Source organism: Camellia sinensis, chromosome 7, assembly GCF_055761805.1.
Source record: "Camellia sinensis isolate YWXY chromosome 7, ASM5576180v1, whole genome shotgun sequence".
Classification (NCBI taxonomy): Eukaryota; Viridiplantae; Streptophyta; class Magnoliopsida; order Ericales; family Theaceae; genus Camellia; species Camellia sinensis.
Genome location: NC_138967.1, coordinates 184,895,618 through 184,916,154, shown reverse-complemented (window position 1 = coordinate 184,916,154; position 20,537 = coordinate 184,895,618). Strand labels below are relative to the sequence as shown.

Here is a 20,537-nt window from a genome sequence, read left to right as displayed (position 1 = left end):
ATTGCAGCAATATTGGGGTTTTTATGAGTTAATTACACTTAAACCCTTCAATTATTAAAAAAATATTATTTTGACCATCTTATTTAGGAATTCATATATACAAACTCCTTTAATTATGAAAATTATATGAATACATCTTTTTTAAGATGGTCTAAAAGGTGTAAAAGTGGTGTATTTTTGTAGTTAAGATGATCAAAAGAGTAATATTAGAGATCCTAAAAATTTTATCAAATGTTCATACCTATGTGAGACGTTTGGTAGAAATTTTGGTAGAATTTTTAGAATCTTTAACATTTTTGTGATCAAAATTGGGTGTAATACATATCACTCCTGACATTTGAAAAGTTATACATATCACTTTTTACATGGGTGTAGGATTCACACAAATCAAATGTGTGTGGGTCCCATACCCATATGAGAGATTTGGTAGAAAATTTGATAATTTATTTAGGGTCCCTAACATAACTCTTATCTATTTTTTTATTAAGAGTTGTTATCTTTTCTATATGTATGAGAATTTGTGAAATGAAACTATTAATAATAAAGATAAAAATATAATAAAATATAATTAGACAAAATTTCAGAGGTGTCAGTGGAATTTACTCTTTTACTAGTTTTGATGTAATTTGACCAGGGTTTAACCGTGTCCCTGGATTTCAGCTTTCAGGTCCCCTCTCTCTTTCTACTCACTTTCTCTCTCTACATGGGCTCTCTGTTTCTGCTTCACATTCAGAGGGGCTCAGAGCCACCAGTTTCAGACAAAAAAAACAATAAACCCTAGCAAAACCCCCTTATCAAAACGGCTACTTATATTCGTAACCCAAGCATCAAGCTTGGAAGACTCGTAGAGGTCATGGCTATGGGGGTTTCTACTCAAACCACCCACTTTAAACCCTCCTCCTGCTCTTTCCCTCCTCTTTTCTGGGTTTCAAGTTCGACTGTGTCTTCTCGCTCCTTTTGGACTTCCTCCAGAAAAACCCTTCACAGAAAAGTCTTTCACAGGTTCAGCTTCAGTCTTTTTCCTTTTTTATTTGTGTTGTATTTTGTTTTTTTGATTATTTTTCACATACCCATTTACATTTTTCATGTTTTGGTTTTGGGTTCTTTCCCTAGCTCCTAGGTGTGGTGTCTGAGCATTAGCTTGTTTAAAATTGACTTGAATACTGAATGAACTGTAAAATGTGCCTGTTTATCTTTTGAGTTGATGTCAAATGAGCTTTAATCGAGCTGATTGCTCGAGCAATTTGTTTTTTTAGAGATGTCAAATGAACTTTAATGGAGAAGATAATGAGTCGAGCTTGAGTAATTTGTTTTTTAATTATATAAGTTGAGAAATGGGTTGTTCAAACTTAATGAGTTTTAAAATGTATTTAAGATTGATTAATAAAATTGTAATGAGTTTAGGTCGAGCTATTGGGTTCTTTTTTGGTCTTAATTGGAAGAGGTATAGGATTTGGCTTAGTTTTTCTTGCATCGTTGCATCACAACACACAAACAAGCTTGTGCACGTTTGAGGCAAGGTGCTTGCTGGTTTTTCTTTGGAATTGATCCATACCTTTTTCTAATCACTTCAATTGGGATTTTGACAATGTTCAGCTTCATATTTTCATCTACCATGTATTTGGTTGGCCCTTGGGGACTGAATGAAATGGTAATTGATATAACTGGATGATTTTGGGACTATGAGTTTTTATCACACTACTAAACTTTTATGTGTTAGCACCTTGTGCAAACCAGCCGTGGTCATGCGGTTATTGTTAGTACAACATGTAATTGTTTTTCTTTTTAACAAGAATCATGGAATTTGTCCCTGTTTTAGTTATTTAAGTTCATAGTTTGGACATGAAATTGAATGTTGAATTTAGCTGATTTGAGTTCTAACTACATAATGCAGTTCAATTAAATATCCAAATTACGAATATGTTATTTAGCAAGAATTTTGATATTTGGCTCAGCACAAAAAAGCTTTCAGGTTGTGTGTCATGCATAAATAATCATGAAAGTAGAGAGTTGGTACAAATATGTATAGAGGATTGACTCATTTGGTTCTTTTCAATAGCTGAATAATGATGGAGTAGGAAACACATTGACTGGGAGCAGGAGGGAAATTAGGGTCATTTGTAAGACAGGGACAATCTGTTTGACCTTGTTTAAGTATATGACAAAATATCGGCAAGCCAAGTATTTAAGACAAAGCTTCTTTTGAGTTATGTTTTATGCAATACATTGTTGAATAAGTGGGTTGTGAAAGCCATTTTATATTCTCCTCTTGGTGGGGATACTTTTTTTTGAAAATCGAGAACTCATCCTAGGCGGACGCACCCAAGGAAGGTAAACTCGAGGTTCAAATGCCACCACTTAAGCCAGTGAATCAGGCAAACGAGAGGAGATTCATAAGTAATGTGGTGGGCAAACCCACTTACCAATTTGGATGGCCCCAAATAAAACACACACATAAATGGACTTATCTTTCTGCTGTATTTGAAATTTCTACATTGATTTATATTTCAGGCAAGGAGACTGTGCACTTCACAATGTTGCTGGTTCATTATCTAATATGGTTGTGTTTAGTATTTCTTTTCATTTTAAACAAGGTTCAAGTTATAATACCATGTCATTTGATGAAAAATATAGGCAAGATGACATGGAACTTTATCTTCCGTCTGCTCAATTGAAGTTTGTGGTTCCTGTGCGGGCAAGCTACTCTTCTAATTCATTTGCTCGGATGCTTCCGGATCTCCCAAATCAGATTAATTCTAAAGGAAACTCCTTCTCTGGGGGTTTTGGTAGTCCACAAAGGCTGGAGGAAGAGAAGAAACAAGGAGATTATCAGAGAGCAAGTGCTTCAAGTGCTGCTGGAATACTGTGGCTTGATGAGAAGAACAAATTGTTTGAGGAGAAAAAAAAATTAAGGAACATGGGGATGGCAGGTTGCAGTAATAGTGAGAATAGTTGTAGATGTAATGGAAGTGCATCTGGTGGAACTACTGGAACGATTGCGCAAAGTGAGCTGGAGGCTTTGCGAGATGGCAGTGCTTATGTTCCTGCACAATATTTTGAAGATTCTTGCTTTGTGGAGGATGACAATACCAGCAGAGAAATAGCTTTTCAAAGCCCATTTGGCCAAGGATACATAGGTGATGACCAAATTAACCTACCAGTTCATAGGCCAGCACAAAAACCCAACAATGAGTGTAATGTCAAGAGTGAACGAAACACAAGCTTCGTGCCTGGCTTGATTAATGAGGATCTTGCTTCATGTATGCCAACTTATGTTGAAGTGAGTATTTCAGACAATAACAAGCAGCTTACTAAATCATCCTCCAAACAATATTCAAGGAACAGTGCACAATCTAATGTTGGGAATGGAGCTTTAAGAAGCTCAACGGTACAAAGGCAATTGGTTAATCCAATAGTTCCACGAATTTCTCCGCCTCCATATGAACCCGTTAGTCAGCAACAAAAATATTCTGGAAATGGTAAAGGGCATGATAGTATGACCAAGGGTCGTGTTTTACCTCATTATCTGAAGGAACAAGATTTGTCTTTGGCGCAAACATCCCCAAAAGATATCCAGCCTAAGGGTTCATCATCAGGGGAGTTCTTAAAGGAAGTGAAGGAAATAAATTCTAAACAACTTAATGGCTCCACCAGTGATGCACTCCAAAAAGATCCAGCAGATGGAAATGTTGTAGGTGAAACCAGTATTAAGCCAATAACAGTTCACCAGCCCGATCCTCGTAAGAGGGTTCTTCGCATTTATGACAAGGTTCTTGTAGTTGATAATATCTCCATGGCAAGGAAAATTGTCAGAATGCTTACAAATCAGTACAGGCATTGCGTCCATGCATGTGATACAGAGGCATGTCTCATACTTGAGTTGCATTTATATGTTTCTGAATTTACTTGTGCAGATGCATTTTACTTAAGTTTCATGTATTTGTATAGTTGCGAGCGCTCCTAAGTCCTATGCTGATTGTGAGCTTAATATGTTCATTTACTGGTTATTTACAGGTGGCAAATATTGATGTCAAGCAGGAGACACCTGTTAACCATGGAGAAATAATATGCTTCAGTATCTATCCTGGACCAGAAGCAAATTTTGGTGATGGAAAATCTTGCATCTGGGTAGATGTTCTTGATGGCGGCAGCAAGGATCTTTTGGTTGAATTTGCACCATTTTTTGAAGATCCATCCATAAAAAAGGTAACTTTTTCTTATTGGTCATTATCAATGACTAAGTCATCAGTTTGTTGTAAAGACTGTTCCAATTGCTTATTTAGTATTGAAAGAAATATAACTATCATCTTGCATTGTTTTTATATGCATAGTTTGCTTATAAGGAACTGGTGTTGCCTTACCTTGTCAATGAATATGAATATGATAAGACTCTCTGTCCATTCTGTAGGTTTGGCACAACTATAGCTTTGATAAACATGTTATAGAGAACTACGGGTTTAAAGTGTCTGGTTTCCATGCTGACACGATGCATATGGCTCGATTATGGGATTCTTCAAGACGAACAGAGGGTGGGTATTCTCTAGAAGCTCTTTCAGGTGACCCAAAGGTGTGCTGTGATACAAATTCGATTGGTAAAATATCAATGAAAACCATCTTTGGCAGGAAAAAGGTGAAAAAAGATGGATCTGATGGAAAACTTATCACCATTCCCCCCGTTGAAGAGCTTCAAAGAGAAGAGCGGAAACCATGGATTTGTTATTCTGCCTTGGATTCAATGAGCACACTAAATCTCTATGAGAGCTTGAAAAGCAAACTATCACGAAGGGAATGGAAACTTGCTGGAAATAAACAAGGATCAATGTTTGACTTTTATGAGAAATACTGGCGCCCATTTGGTGAGCTTCTTGTAGAATTGGAAACTGATGGGATGCTGGTTGATCGAGCCTATCTTGCTGAGATGGAGAAAGTGGCTCGAGCAGAGCAGCAGATTGCTGCTAATAGATTTCGCAGTTGGGCATCTAAGTATTGTCCAGAAGCTAAGTACATGAATGTAGGAAGTGATGCACAGTTACGCCAGCTTTTTTTTGGTGGAATTCAAAACAGGTATGAAGTGCATATGTTTAATGTTCAATTCAATGAAGCAAATCTTAAAAAAACTGGTATCTGAATTCTTTGGGCAATTTTATAAATTCTGTTCACCCTTTTTACTCTGAGAAGAGCAATACTTTCTGTTAAAAAAATGTCGAAGTGTGCATATGGGTGGCTTGCCCTTTGATGCCTTGCTAATATAACTAGATAATTTTGTTTTATCTTGCCGGTTAATAGGAATTATGGAGCCTTTGTAGCTATAGATAAGTTTATACCGTTGTTAAGTAGATTGTAATTTACTACACAAAATAATATTAAAAAATCTCTCCATATTATTATTTATGGTATGGCTTACACCCACACTTTTAACATGAAAATCAACATTTCCTGTAGAAATGATGACTGTGAGTCCTGGAATGAAGGACTTTAAACTTCTCTTCACATAATCTTGTTTTGTTATTTCCAAGTTGGCTTGTGTCTTCTTATGACAACTTTTGTTGCTGGGGAGTATTGCATGCTGATCTGATTTTGTATTGCCATGGATCAAATAAATTATAGAATTTGTACAAGTTTATAATTCATCTCTTTCTCATATTTTCTTTTCACAGAAAGGACACAAATGAGTTCCTTCCAGAGCAGAGGGAGTTTAAAATTCCCAATGTTGAGAAAGTAATTGAAGAAGGCAAGAAGACTCCCACAAAATTTCGTAATATTAAACTGCATAGCCTAGTTTCTGGGATAGAAGCTGAGATTTACACTGCAAGTGGTTGGCCCTCTGTTAGTGGGGATGCTTTGAAGACCCTTGCAGGGAAGGTTTCCGCAGAATTTGATTTTACGGATGACTCTCAGTCAGATGACGACATCATAAATTTGCCTGAAACCAAGCTCTCAAAGGCAAAGGTTGGAGCTGTTAGTGATGGCTCAGAATCTGCCTATGGTACAGCTTATGCTGCATTTGGAGGGGGGCAAAATGGGAAGGAGGCATGCCATGCCATTGCTGCTTTATGTGAAGTTTGCTCTATAGACTCTTTGATATCCAACTTCATTCTCCCCTTGCAGGTCATTATTCTGCCGAATTTTACTGGTTACAGAACAGAGTATGAATCTCTTACGAGGGATGGAAACTTGACTTGATATTTGAATAATCAGACCTAACCCCACCCCTGTTGGGATTGTTGTTGGGTACGCAAGCATAGGGTACATTTTCATGGGGCCTTTACCTCTCTCCATAGCCTCTACTTCGCTGCCACACCGCCATGGCGCCCTTCCTGGCACTAGGACTTAGAAAATATGAAGAAGTAGAACTCCGAAAATATGAAGAAGAAGGAATATATTTCTGTTATATTCAAAACTTCTTATCTTACAAGACCAAATGACACTCCTTATATAGGAGATATTACAAACATCATTATAACCCATTATATGCCACTTACATATTATATATTACCACTATCTACCACTATCATATTATATACATCCCACTATCTGCCACCAACACCACTATCATATTCTATACATGCCACTATCTGCCACCAACACCACTATCATATTATATACATGCCACTATCTGCTGGAAATTTGTGTTAATGCATATAATAAGATAGTGGCATATGATAGTGGTGTTGGTGGTAGATAGTGGCATGTATAGAATATGATAGTGGTGTTGGTGGTAGATAGTGGCATGTATAGAATATGATAGTGGTGTTGGTGGTAGATAGTGGCATGTATATAATATGATAGTGGTAGATAATGGTAATATATAATATGTAAGTGGCATATAATGGGTTATAATGATGTTTGTAATATCTCCTATATAAGGAGTGTCATTTGGTCTTGTAAAATAAGAAGTTTTGAATATAACAGAAATATATTCCTTCTTCCTCATATTTTCGGAGTTCTTCTTCCTCATATTTTCTAAGTTGGTATCAGAGCTACAAAAACACAGCAGCCCTAAAACCGTTATAGCCATGTCGGAAGTCACGTCCGAAACCACTTCAACCCCTGCCGCTGCCATTCCGGTGAAAACGTCCAACTCTCACTCTGTCCAAATCACCACCATCCGCCTAAATGGTGATAATTTTCTCCGCTGGTCACAATCTGTCCGGATGTATATTCGTGGGCAAGGAAAGATCGGTTACATCACTGGTGACAAGAAGGCTCCTGCTGTTAATGATCCGCTGTTCGACAATTGGGACGCTGAAAACTCCATGGTTATGACATGGTTGGTCAATTCCATGGAGGAGGATATAAGCTCTAATTACATGTGCTATCCTACTGCACAAGAATTGTGGGATAATGTTAGTCAGATGTATTCTGACCTAGGAAATCAATCTCAAGTTTTCGAATTAACTTTGAAGTTGGGAGAGATTCGTCAAGGAGATGATTCCGTCACCAAATATTTCAATTCGTTGAAAAGGTTGTGGCAGGATCTTGACATCTTCAACACATACGAATGGAAATCCGTTGACGACTGCAACCACCACAAGAAAACTGTGGAAGACAGCCGTATTTACAAGTTTCTTGCCGGCCTCAACATTGAGTTCGATGAAGTGCGAGGAAGAATTATTGGCAGACCTCCTCTCCCATCCATTGGCGAAGTATTTGCCGAAGTCAGAAGGGAAGAGAGCCGAAGGAGCGTCATGCTTAAGAAAAAAGGTATTGGTGAATCAATTGAAATTTCTGCTTTAATTAGCGATGCTGCGGCCAACAAGGCTGCAAATTACCAGCGCAGGTTTGATGATAAGCCACGGGTCTGGTGTGATTTTTGCAACAAGCCTCGCCATACACGCGAAACGTGTTGGAAGATCCATGGCAAACCTGTCAACTGGAAAAGCAGCAAACAAGGAGAGAAGAATCGTGGCTTTCCTACCACTAATGAAGCCGATTCAAGTCCCTTCAACAAAGAGCAGATTGATCAACTCTTAAAGCTGATAAAATCCAACTCCTCATCCGGTACTCCTAGTGTTTTGTTGGCACAAACAGGTAGAAATCCTAAAGCCTTCTCTTGCCTAAACTTCTCTCCGTGGATCATAGATTCCGGTGCCTCCGATCACATGACTAGTTTTTCCCATTTATTTAGTACCTATTTCCCTTGTTCTGGTCATGACAAAATCAGAATAGCCGATGGTAGTTTTTCACCTATTGCAGGAAAAGGATTTATTAAACTAACTGAGAAAATTAATCTCAATGCTGTTCTTCACGTCCCCAACTTAGCCTGTAACCTTTTGTCTGTCAGTAAACTATCTAAGGATTCTAATTGTCGTGTTACATTTTTTGAATCCCATTGTGAATTTCAGGACCAGAACTCGGGGATGATGATTGGGCGTGCTAGGATGCTTGAAGGTCTTTACTACTTTGATGAAATACCTGTTAGTAATAAAAAAGCTCAGAGCTTTAATAGTACTAGTTCAATCTCTGTTCGAGAAAAAATAATGCTATGGCACTATAGGCTAGGACATCCTAGTTTTCTTTATCTGAAACATTTATTTCCAGAATTATTTAAAGGGATTGATTGTTCTTCTTTTCATTGTGAAAGTTGCATTTTTGCAAAATTTCATCGCTCTACTTATTTGCCAAAACCTTACCAGGCTTCCAAACCTTTTTATTTGATTCATAGTGATGTTTGGGGCCCTTCTAAAATCACTACTCTTTCTGGTAAAAGATGGTTTGTTACATTTATTGATGACCATACCCGCTTATGTTGGATTTATTTGATGAATAAAAAATCTGACGTGAAAAATTTATTCACAAATTTTTACAATATGATTGAAAACCAATTTCAAACCAAAATTGGTATTTTACATTCTGATAATGGAACAGAATATTTCAATGAGCAGTTGGGTGAGTTTTTGGAAAAAAAGGGAATTTTTCATCAATCTACATGTCGGGATACCCCTCAACAAAATGGCATTGCAGAACGAAAAAATAAACATCTACTTGAAGTAGCACGTGCTATAATGTTTTACATGCATGTTCCTAAATATTTATGGGGTGAAGCAATTTTAACAGCCTCTTATTTGATAAACAGGATGCCTACAAAGGTGTTAACATACAAAACACCTTTCGATTGTCTCAAAACTTTTTTTCCTGACACGAGGTTGTTTTCTGATTTACCCGCCAAAGTTTTTGGATGTACTGCCTATGTTCATGTTCCTAGTCAATTTCGTTCAAAACTTGACCCCCGTGCTATAAAATGTGTTTTTTTGGGTTATTCCTCAAACAAAAAGGGGTATAAGTGTTTCGATCCTCAAACCAAGAAATTTCATGTGAGTATGGATGTGTCATTTGTGGAAACAAAATCCTATTTCCCCAACACTTCTCTTCAGGGGGAGACAAGTGGAGTAGAAGACCGTTTTTGGGATATTTCTATCCCGCTCCCCAATGTCATTTATCCTACACAAAAATCACATCTGTCTGATAATGATCACTTAGGAGAACCAAGTTCTATGGTGCCTAGTCAAGAAGATTCTTGTTTAGGGGGAGAAGTACTACAAAATGATCTAAATCCTGAGCTTCAGGTTTATACTAGGAAGCGATTTCATCTGAGGAATAATGACCCGAATGTCCATCCTAATGACCCGAATGTCCACCCGAGTTCTGGCATCGAAATTTTAGGTAATCCTATTCCTTCTATTTCCGACCTTGATGTTCCTATAGCAATTAGGAAAGGTGTCCGAAATTGCATTAAACATCCTATTGCAAATTACCTCTCCTATCAAAGACTGTCTAAAAACCATAGAGCTTTCACATCTAGGATTTCACACTTGTTTGTTCCAAGGAATATACAGGAAGCATTGGATGATCCGAATTGGAAATTAGCAGTCATGGAGGAGATGAATGCTTTAAGGAGAAGTGGTACTTGGGAGATAGTTGATCTACCCAAAGACAAGAAAACAGTTGGGTGTAAATGGGTGTTTACGATAAAATGTAACGCAGATGGAAGCGTTGAGAGATACAAGGCGAGACTGGTGGCTAAAGGCTTCACTCAAACTTATGGGATCGACTATCAGGAGACGTTTGCTCCTGTTGCTAAAATAAATTCCATCAGAGTACTGTTATCTCTTGCAGTAAATTCAGATTGGCCTCTACATCAACTTGACATTAAAAATGCATTTCTCAATGGTGATCTTGAAGAGGAGGTGTTCATGAGCCTACCGCCGGGATTTGAGCAGAGACTTGGAAGCGACAGAGTATGCAGATTGAACAAGTCATTATACGGACTCAAACAATCACCAAGAGCGTGGTTTGAACGCTTTGGGAAGGCAGTTATCAGTTGTGGCTTCTCGCAGAGTCAAGCAGATCACACAATATTTTATAAACATTCAAAAAACAGTAAAATTGCAATTTTGATTGTTTATGTTGATGACATCATTTTAACTGGTAATGATGAAGCAGAGTTAGCAGCCCTCAAAGAGAAACTCGCAAAAGAATTTCACATTAAGGATCTGGGAGCCCTCAAGTATTTCCTCGGAATGGAATTTGCAAGATCCAAGGAAGGTATATTCGTTAATCAGAGAAAATATGTTCTTGATCTCCTTGGAGAAACAGGTATGCTTGGTTGTAAGATGGTGGAGACTCCGATCGAGCCTAACTTGAAGTTACAAGCTGCTAAGGCTGAAGAAGTCAAAGAGAGGGAACAATATCAGCGACTTGTCGGAAAATTGATTTACTTGTCTCATACGCGGCCTGATATTGCCTTTGCAGTCAGCATGGTAAGTCAGTTCATGCACTCACCAGGGGCAGAGCACTTTGAGGCCGTTTATAAGATCTTAAGATATTTGAAAGGAACTCCAGGGAGAGGCTTACTGTTCAAGAAACATGGACATCTTCAAGTTGAAGTATACACAGATGCAGACTGGGCAGGAAGTGTTACAGACAGGAGATCAACATCCGGATACTGCTCCTTTGTAGGTGGGAACCTAGTTACATGGCGGAGTAAAAAACAGAATGTGGTAGCTAGAAGTAGTGCAGAAGCAGAGTTCAGAGCTGTTGCCCATGGAATCTGTGAAGTAATGTGGATTAAAAGAATTCTTGAAGAATTAAAACTTTCTCACCCGACACCTATGAAGGTCTATTGTGACAACAAAGCAGCTATATCTATAGCTCATAATCCAGTTCTACATGATCGCACAAAACATATAGAAGTGGATAAACATTTCATCAAGGAGAAAATCAATGCTGGCATAATCTGTATGACCTACCTTCCAACAGGTGAACAATTAGCTGATGTGCTAACGAAGGGACTACACAAGAAGCAATTTGATAAGCTGACTAGCAAGCTGGCTATGGAAGATATCTTCAAACCAGCTTGAGGGGGAGTGCTGGAAATTTGTGTTAATGCATATAATAAGATAGTGGCATATGATAGTGGTGTTGGTGGTAGATAGTGGCATGTATAGAATATGATAGTGGTGTTGGTGGTAGATAGTGGCATGTATAGAATATGATAGTGGTGTTGGTGGTAGATAGTGGCATGTATATAATATGATAGTGGTAGATAATGGTAATATATAATATGTAAGTGGCATATAATGGGTTATAATGATGTTTGTAATATCTCCTATATAAGGAGTGTCATTTGGTCTTGTAAAATAAGAAGTTTTGAATATAACAGAAATATATTCCTTCTTCCTCATATTTTCGGAGTTCTTCTTCCTCATATTTTCTAAGTCTATCTTATTATATACATTAACACAAATTTCCAGCACTCCCCCTCAAGCTGGTTTGAAGATATCTTCCATAGCCAGCTTGCTAGTCAGCTTATCAAATTGCTTCTTGTGTAGTCCCTTCGTTAGCACATCAGCTAATTGTTCACCTGTTGGAAGGTAGGTCATACAGATTATGCCAGCATTGATTTTCTCCTTGATGAAATGTTTATCCACTTCTATATGTTTTGTGCAATCATGTAGAACTGGATTATGAGCTATAGATATAGCTGCTTTGTTGTCACAATAGACCTTCATAGGTGTCGGGTGAGAAAGCTTTAATTCTTCAAGAATTCTTTTAATCCACATTACTTCACAGATTCTATGGGCAACAGCTCTGAACTCTGCTTCTGTACTATTTCTAGCTACCACATTCTGTTTTTTACTCCGCCATGTAACTAGGTTCCCACCTACAAAGGAGTAGTATCCGGATGTTGATCTCCTGTCTGTAACACTTCCTGCCCAGTCTGCATCTGTGTATACTTCAACTTGAAGATGTCCATGTTTCTTGAACAGTAAGCCTCTCCCTGGAGTTCCTTTCAAATATCTTAAGATCTTATAAACGGCCTCAAAGTGCTCTGCCCCTGGTGAGTGCATGAACTGACTTACCATGCTGACTGCAAAGACAATATCAGGCCGCGTATGAGACAAGTAAATCAATTTCTCTACAAGTCGCTGATATTGTTCCCTCTCTTTGACTTCTTCAGCCTTAGCAGCTTGTAACTTCAAGTTAGGCTCGATCGGAGTCTCCACCATCTTACAACCAAGCATACCTGTTTCTCCAAGGAGATCAAGAACATATTTTCTCTGATTAACGAATATACCTTCCTTGGATCTTGCAAATTCCATTCCGAGGAAATACTTGAGGGCTCCCAGATCCTTAATGTGAAATTCTTTTGCGAGTTTCTCTTTGAGGGCTGCTAACTTTGCTTCATCATTACTAGTTAAAATGATGTCATCAACATAAACAATCAAAATTGCAATTTTACTGTTTTTTGAATGTTTATAAAATATTGTGTGATTTGCTTGACTCTGCGAGAAGCCACAACTGATAACTGCCTTCCCAAAGCGTTCAAACCACGCTCTTGGTGATTGTTTGAGTCCGTATAATGATTTGTTCAATCTGCATACTCTGTCGCTTCCAAGTCTTTGCTCAAATCTCGGCGGTAGGCTCATGAACACATCCTCTTCAAGATCACCATTGAGAAATGCATTTTTAATGTCAAGTTGATGTAGAGGCCAATCTGAATTTACTGCAAGAGATAACAGTACTCTGATGGAATTTATTTTAGCAACAGGAGCAAACGTCTCCTGATAGTCGATCCCATAAGTTTGAGTGAAGCCTTTAGCCACCAGTCTCGCCTTGTATCTCTCAACGCTTCCATCTGCGTTACATTTTATCGTAAACACCCATTTACACCCAACTGTTTTCTTGTCTTTGGGTAGATCAACTATCTCCCAAGTACCACTTCTCCTTAAAGCATTCATCTCCTCCATGACTGCTAATTTCCAATTCGGATCATCCAATGCTTCCTGTATATTCCTTGGAACAAACAAGTGTGAAATCCTAGATGTGAAAGCTTTATGGTTTTTAGACAGTCTTTGATAGGAGAGGTAATTTGCAATAGGATGTTTAATGCAATTTTGGACACCTTTCCTAATTGCTATAGGAACATCAAGGTCGGAAATAGAAGGAATAGGATTACCCAAAATTTCGATGCCAGAACTCGGGTGGACATTCGGGTCATTAGGATGGACATTCGGGTCATTATTCCTCAAATGAAATCGCTTCCTAGTATAAACCTGAAACTCAGGATTTAGATCATTTTGTAGTACTTCTCCCCCTAAACAAGAATCTTCTTGACTAGGCACCATAGAACTTGGTTCTCCTAAGTGATCATTATCAGACAGATGTGGTTTTTGTGTAGGATAAATGACATTGGGGAGCGGGATAGAAATATTCCAAAAACGATCTTCTACTCCACTTGTCTCCCCCTGAAGAGAAGTGTTGGGGAAATAGGATTTTGTTTCCACAAATGACACATCCATACTCACATGAAATTTCTTGGTTTGAGGATCGAAACACTTATACCCCTTTTTGTTTGAGGAATAACCCAAAAAAACACATTTTATAGCACGGGGGTCAAGTTTTGAACGAAATTGACTGGGAACATGAACATAGGCATTACATCCAAAAACTTTGGCGGGTAAATCAGAAAACAACCTCGTGTCAGGAAAAAAAAGTTTTGAGACAATCAAAAGGTGTTTTGTATGTTAACACCTTTGTAGGCATCCTGTTTATCAAATAAGAGGCTGTTAAAATTGCTTCACCCCATAAATATTTAGGAACATGCATGTAAAACATTATAGCACGTGCTACTTCAAGTAGATGTTTATTTTTTCATTCTGCAATGCCATTTTGTTGAGGGGTATCCCGACATGTAGATTGATGAAAAATCCCCTTTTTTTCTAAAAACTCACTCAACTGCTCATTGAAATATTCTGTTCCATTATCAGAATGTAAAATACCAATTTTGGTTTGAAATTGGTTTTCAATCTTATTGTAAAAATTTGTGAATAAATTTTTCACGTCAGATTTTTTATTTATCAAATAAATCCAACATAAGCGGGTATGGTCATCAATAAATGTAACAAACCATCTTTTACCAGAAAGAGTAGTGATTTTAGAAGGGCCCCAAACATCACTATGAATCAAATAAAATGGTTTGGAAGCCTGGTAAGGTTTTGGCAAATAAGTAGAGCGATGAAATTTTGCAAAAATGCAACTTTCACAATGAAAAGAAGAACAATCAATCCCTTTAAATAATTCTGAAAATAAATGTTTCAGATAAAGAAAACTAGGATGTCCTAGCCTATAGTGCCATAGCATTATTTTTTCTCGAACAGAGATTGAACTAGTACTATTAAAGCTCTGAGCTTTTTTATTACTAACAAGTACTTCATCAAAGTAGTAAAGACCTTCAAGCATCCTAGCACGCCCAATCATCATCCCCGAGTTCTGGTCCCGAAATTCACAATGGGATTCAAAAAATGTAACACGATAATTAGAATCCTTAGATAGTTTACTGACAGACAAAAGGTTACAGGCTAAGTTGGGGACGTGAAGAACAGCATTGAGATTAATTTTCTCAGTTAGTTTAATAAATCTTTTTTCTGCAATAGGTGAAAAACTACCATCGGCTATTCTGATTTTGTCATGACCAGAACAAGGGAAATAGGTACTAAATAAATGGGAAAAACTAGTCATGTGATCGGAGGCACCGGAATCTATGATCCACGGAGAGAAGTTTATGCAAGAGAAGGCTTTAGGATTTCTACCTGTTTGTGCCAACAAAACACTAGGAGTACCGGATGAGGAGTTGGATTTTATCAGCTTTAAGAGTTGATCAATCTGCTCTTTGTTGAAGGGACCTGAATCGACTTCATTAGTGGTAGGAAAGCCACGATTCTTCTCTCCTTGTTTGCTGCTTTTCCAGTTGATAGGTTTGCCATGGATCTTCCAACACGTTTCGCGTGTATGGCGAGGCTTGTTGCAAAAATCACACCAGACCCGTGGCTTATCATCAAACCTGCGCTGGTAATTTGCAGCCTTGTTAGCCGCAGCATGGCTAATTAAAGCAGAAATTTCAATTGATTCACCAGTACCTTTTTTCTTAAGCATGACGCTCCTTCGGCTCTCTTCCCTTCTGACTTCGGCAAATACTTCGCCAATGGATGGGAGAGGAGGTCTGCCAATAATTCTTCCTCGCACTTCATCGAACTCAATGTTGAGGCCGGCAAGAAACTTGTAAATACGACTGCCTTCCACAGTTTTCTTGTGGTGGTTGCAGTCGTCAACCGATTTCCATTCGTATGTGTTGAAGATGTCAAGATCCTGCCACAACCTTTTCAACGAATTGAAATATTTGGTGACGGAATCATCTCCTTGACGAATCTCTCCCAACTTCAAAGTTAATTCGAAAACTTGAGATTGATTTCCTAGGTCAGAATACATCTGACTAACATTATCCCACAATTCTTGTGCAGTAGTATAGCACATGTAATTAGAGCTTATATCCTCCTCCATGAAATTGACCAACCATGTCATAACCATGGAGTTTTCAGCGTCCCAACTGTCGAACAGCGGATCATTAACAGCAGGAGCCTTCTTGTCACCAGTGATGTAACCGATCTTTCCTTGCCCACGGATATACATCCGGACAGATTGTGACCAGCGGAGAAAATTATCACCATTTAGGCGGATGGTGGTGATTTGGACAGAGTGAGAGTTGGACGTTTTCACCGAAATGGCAGTGGCAGGGGTTGAAGTGGTTTCGGACGTGACTTCCGACATGGCTATGACGGTTTTAGGGCTGCTGTGTTTTTTGTTGCTCTGATACCAACTTAGAAAATATGAGGAAGTAGAACTCCGAAAATATGAGAAAGAAGGAATATATTTCTGTTATATTCAAAACTTCTTATCTTACAAGACCAAATGACACTCCTTATATAGGAGATATTACAAACATCATTATAACCCATTATATGTCACTTACATATTATATATTACCACTATCTACCACTATCATATTATATACATGCCACTATCTGCCACCAACACCACTATCATATTCTATACATGCCACTATCTGCCACCAACACCACTATCATATTATATACATGCCACTATCTTATTATATACATTAACACAAATTTCCAGCACTAGGGTTGGCTCTGATTCCATTATAATGACCCAAGAAGCCTAGTAACTTGAATGAAGTGGCCTACTTACCAGCATGGTCAAAATACTAGCTCAAGTTACTAGTAGTAGCACACATGCTTTTTCCATCGATGTGTGCTACTACTAGCAACTTGAGCTTAAGAATTTTGGCTATGTTGGTAGGCCACTCCACTCAAGTCACTGGGTAGTAGGCTACTTGGGTCATTACAGTTTAAGGCCCTAGTATACTGGAATGTTCTGGCTGTGGCTTAGTATATCATATATCATGACTCATAACTCTGTCATGCAATGATGGTCATGCACAACAGACATCTCTTTCCCTTCATGGGGGTGTTTTCTGTTACTTGTTTTTCACTAATACTTGCATGTACTACAATATCTTAGTTTCAAACATGAGACAGTTAATGATTATACTTGTTTCTTTCTACCACAGGGCAGTCATATATCAGGCAAGAATGGGCGTATCCATTGTTCGCTAAATATCAACACGGAAACTGGGCGTTTATCAGCTAGAAGACCAAATTTGCAGGTTCTTGACATGTCATCCAGGAATCTAACTAATTACCAGCTGTACATTATAACTGAAAGACACAGATTCTTAGCATTTGCTTAAGCTGCCCCGTTAATAATTAATTCGTTGAATGGATTATTTGCTGTCACCAATGCATAACATATACCCTACTTTTGATGTCCACCTAAAGTGACAAAGACGTGGAAAGCCATTTTTCCTCCACTGTCTTTCACACAAAATGTATGGGGGTGTTAATGTTCTTGTGTTATGTAAATCAGAATCAACCTGCTCTGGAAAAAGATCGCTATAAGATCCGCCAGGCATTTATTGCCATGCCAGGAAACTCCCTTATCGTTGCTGATTACGGACAGGTAAGGCACTTCGACTGTTCTTCTATTCATAAATAGTTATCTCTGTTTCTTTAACCAATTTTTCTTTGTATGGATTCAAATGGTTGATTGACATATATCTTCGTAATTAGCTGGAACTTAGGATTCTTGCACATCTTGCCAACTGTAAGAGTATGTTGGATGCCTTCAGAGCTGGTGGGGACTTCCATTCAAGGACTGCAATGAATATGTATCCACACATTCGTGAAGCTGTCGAACAAAAGCGTGTGCTTCTTGAGTGGCATCCTCAACCTGGTGAAGAAAAGCCCCCAGTTCCTCTATTAAAGGTAAACTATAGAATCTTCTTAGTTCAATGACATAAGTAGATCCCTTTTCTTTTTTCTTTTTTAAAAATCCCTCTTTTCTTTTTGGGGGAATTGTGTGGAGTCATGTCAAAGACTATGATTGGTACTACAATATATTGGCTTGTATCTTGAAATGTTTTGCATTAAATGCATATGAGGTGTGTTAATGTTAACTTAAGCTTTGGACAAACCAAGGCATATTGGCAGTGACTGATTAGGATGGACCAGATTTGTAGATGGGTTTCATATATGAAATGTTTAAACTATTTTGCTCTCTAGGATGCTTTTGGTTCTGAAAGAAGGAAAGCAAAGATGCTCAATTTTTCCATTGCTTATGGAAAAACTCCAGTGGGTCTTGCCCGTGATTGGAAGGTACCTGAATTGAGAAATGACTTCTCTTGTTTCAACTGAGATATTTGAGTGTACCAAGGCATGAAGTAATTTCCATCTCTACTCTCAGGTTTCTGTCAAGGAAGCAAAAGAAACAGTCAATCGCTGGTACAATGGGAGAAAAGAAGTTCGAGATTGGCAGGAAGAACGCAAGAAGGAAGCTCGACAAACAAGATGTGTTCACACATTGCTAGGACGAGCCCGCCGGTTCCCTTCAATGGATCATGCTACACCCTCTCAAAAAGGTCACATTGAACGAGCTGCCATCAACACCCCAGTCCAGGTTCTGTTATCTCAACACCTTCAAATCTCTCTCTCTCTCTCTCGATATTGAAGTCTGTCATTGACAATCACAACAGGGTAGCGCTGCTGATGTTGCCATGTGTGCCATGTTAGAAATATCAAGGAATTCACGTTTGAAGGAGCTTGGATGGAGGTTGCTTTTACAGGTTAAGTTATTCCCATCATAAACCACCCCTCCCCTACCGCCCATAATTATTGGAAAGAAAAATGGTCTGTCTTGTGTGCACCCAAACCCACCTCACTTCTAATTATTAATAACATGATAGATCATATATATTTCCAAGTGATTCCATAATTAAAAGTGCTTGTGCTTGCGCTTGCCCATTAACATTATCATCATTATTGTCACTATATCCATTTACTATGTAACTTGCTGTAGACATCTTCATATGATTGACTTGCTGCATGCATGTTTATGTTGACCTTAACTTTGCCTTATATCATTTTTTTCCCCTAGAATCAATCTTAAGATCTTATCTGATTATTCATAAATCTATATGGATGACATCAGCTAACACTCATGTGAAAATAACTTGCACCATCATCATTCAAGTAGTTTGAGTCAGATAATAATAAAAAGTCTCTAACCTGGAATGCCTTCTTGGTTGTGAGACCAGGAATATCTCCAGATTTTGATGAATTAGTCATCAAATTACATGCTATCTAACATGGCATTGGTGGCTGAAAAAGACAATTCTGCTGTGCACAGGTTCATGATGAAGTAATCCTTGAAGGACCAACAGAGTCTGCTGAGGACGCCAAGATCGTCGTCGTCGAGTGCATGTCTAAACCCTTTGACGGAAAGAACATTCTTAACGTTGGCCTTTCTGTTGATGCCAAATGTGCTCAAAACTGGTATTCAGCCAAGTAAATAGTCGGCACAATTCCCAGAACAGTCGAATTTTGTCTCCCCACCCCTAGCAGCAGTGCAACGTGTGCACGGTGTGTCAAGCTTCCCACTGCGCAGCAGGTGTTTCAATGGTACCTTGCACCTGGTGCAACAATTGTGTGTTTCCATAAGAGAAATGGTTCTTATATTCATGCTGACTTGGAATTTCAATTTTGTCCATGTGGTAGTCATGATTTGGCTAGGGTTTGGGTTAGTAGTACAAATATTGGCTGCTTCGGTGATTTTTTGTAATACATTTGAAAAAATGAGACTATGGGAGTGATGCATCGATGTATATAGAAGTTTCTTACTATTTTGCAAGGGATTTTGTATTCCCTTTGATATTGGATTCCATTGTTTTCTTGCAGATACTAGGGCTTGTATATATTTCAGCATTATTCTGATTTCTGTTTCTTTAATTTTGTGGGAACAAACCAACATTGATTCAAGGAATGAAAATATAGTGTTTACTCTATGCTTTCTGAAGGCCAACATAGGCTAATACAGTACTCAGTAGCAGGGCTTGGCATGGTGCTGCAAATACCAACTCATTTTTCCCATTTTCGTTCCAACTCTACCCTTACGCCTAACTTTTTGAAACCTTAATGCCAGCCACCATAGAACTACTGCCTCGGGCAATCCCCACCACCATGACCGAACCTTCTTCCCCTTTCTTCTCTCTTGCCTGAGTCTCCATGTCGAGGGGTCCTGAAAGTGGTGGCTATGAAGGTGTAGGGTTAGGGTTAGAGTCAAGGTTAGGTATGAGAGTAAGGTTGGAATTTTACATTGGTATAAAATTGAAATAAAAAATTATGAAAAAATGTGAGCTCATGGAAAAAACAAAAAGTTGGGGCAAATGGCAGTTTCCAAAAGGAAGCTTCATCAAAGGGGTCTCTCTCTTCACCTTAATGACCATTATTAGGAGAATTTTATTATACTCTCACATACCATATACACCCTTAATTACGAAATTTTCTTCTTTCCTAAACCTGTGAAAATTATGTAACTCTCATTTTCCTGTCCATTTTCCGTCAAAAAGCTTAACTTCACTGGAATATGACTTCATTTTCCTAGCCATTTTCTATCAAAAAGGTTTTCTATAAAAAATTTGAACTTGGTGCGAAATCTGCTATTTTTTTGTCAATAAGAGAAGCAAATCATAAGCTACATTTCACAGCACTTGCGGGTGTCTCTTGATTTTCACATTTAAGCATCTATTTTGCAATAAACTGAAAGAAAGAGCTTTCCACGAGGAC

General features: G+C 38.3%; 1 protein-coding gene across 2 annotated transcripts; it reads left to right on the top strand.

Annotated features, from left to right (window-relative positions):
- Positions 1-633: 633 nt before the first annotated feature.
- POLGAMMA2 (polymerase gamma 2) lies at positions 634-19,756 on the top strand. Of its 2 annotated transcripts, none has more exons than XM_028241704.2 (12): positions 634-1,002; positions 2,635-3,862; positions 4,015-4,206; positions 4,409-5,064; positions 5,658-6,108; positions 16,928-17,023; positions 17,284-17,376; positions 17,487-17,681; positions 17,979-18,071; positions 18,160-18,372; positions 18,449-18,538; positions 19,102-19,756. In XM_028241704.2, the coding sequence occupies exons 1-12, from the start codon at positions 854-856 to the stop codon at positions 19,261-19,263; spliced, it is 3,618 nt and encodes a 1,205-aa protein (XP_028097505.2). In that variant the 5' UTR covers positions 634-853; the 3' UTR covers positions 19,264-19,756. The 2 variants fall into 2 exon arrangements, with proteins under 2 accessions (XP_028097505.2, XP_028097504.2); XM_028241703.2 differs by having other exon boundaries at positions 646-1,002; positions 2,512-3,862.
- Positions 19,757-20,537: the final 781 nt, after the last annotated feature.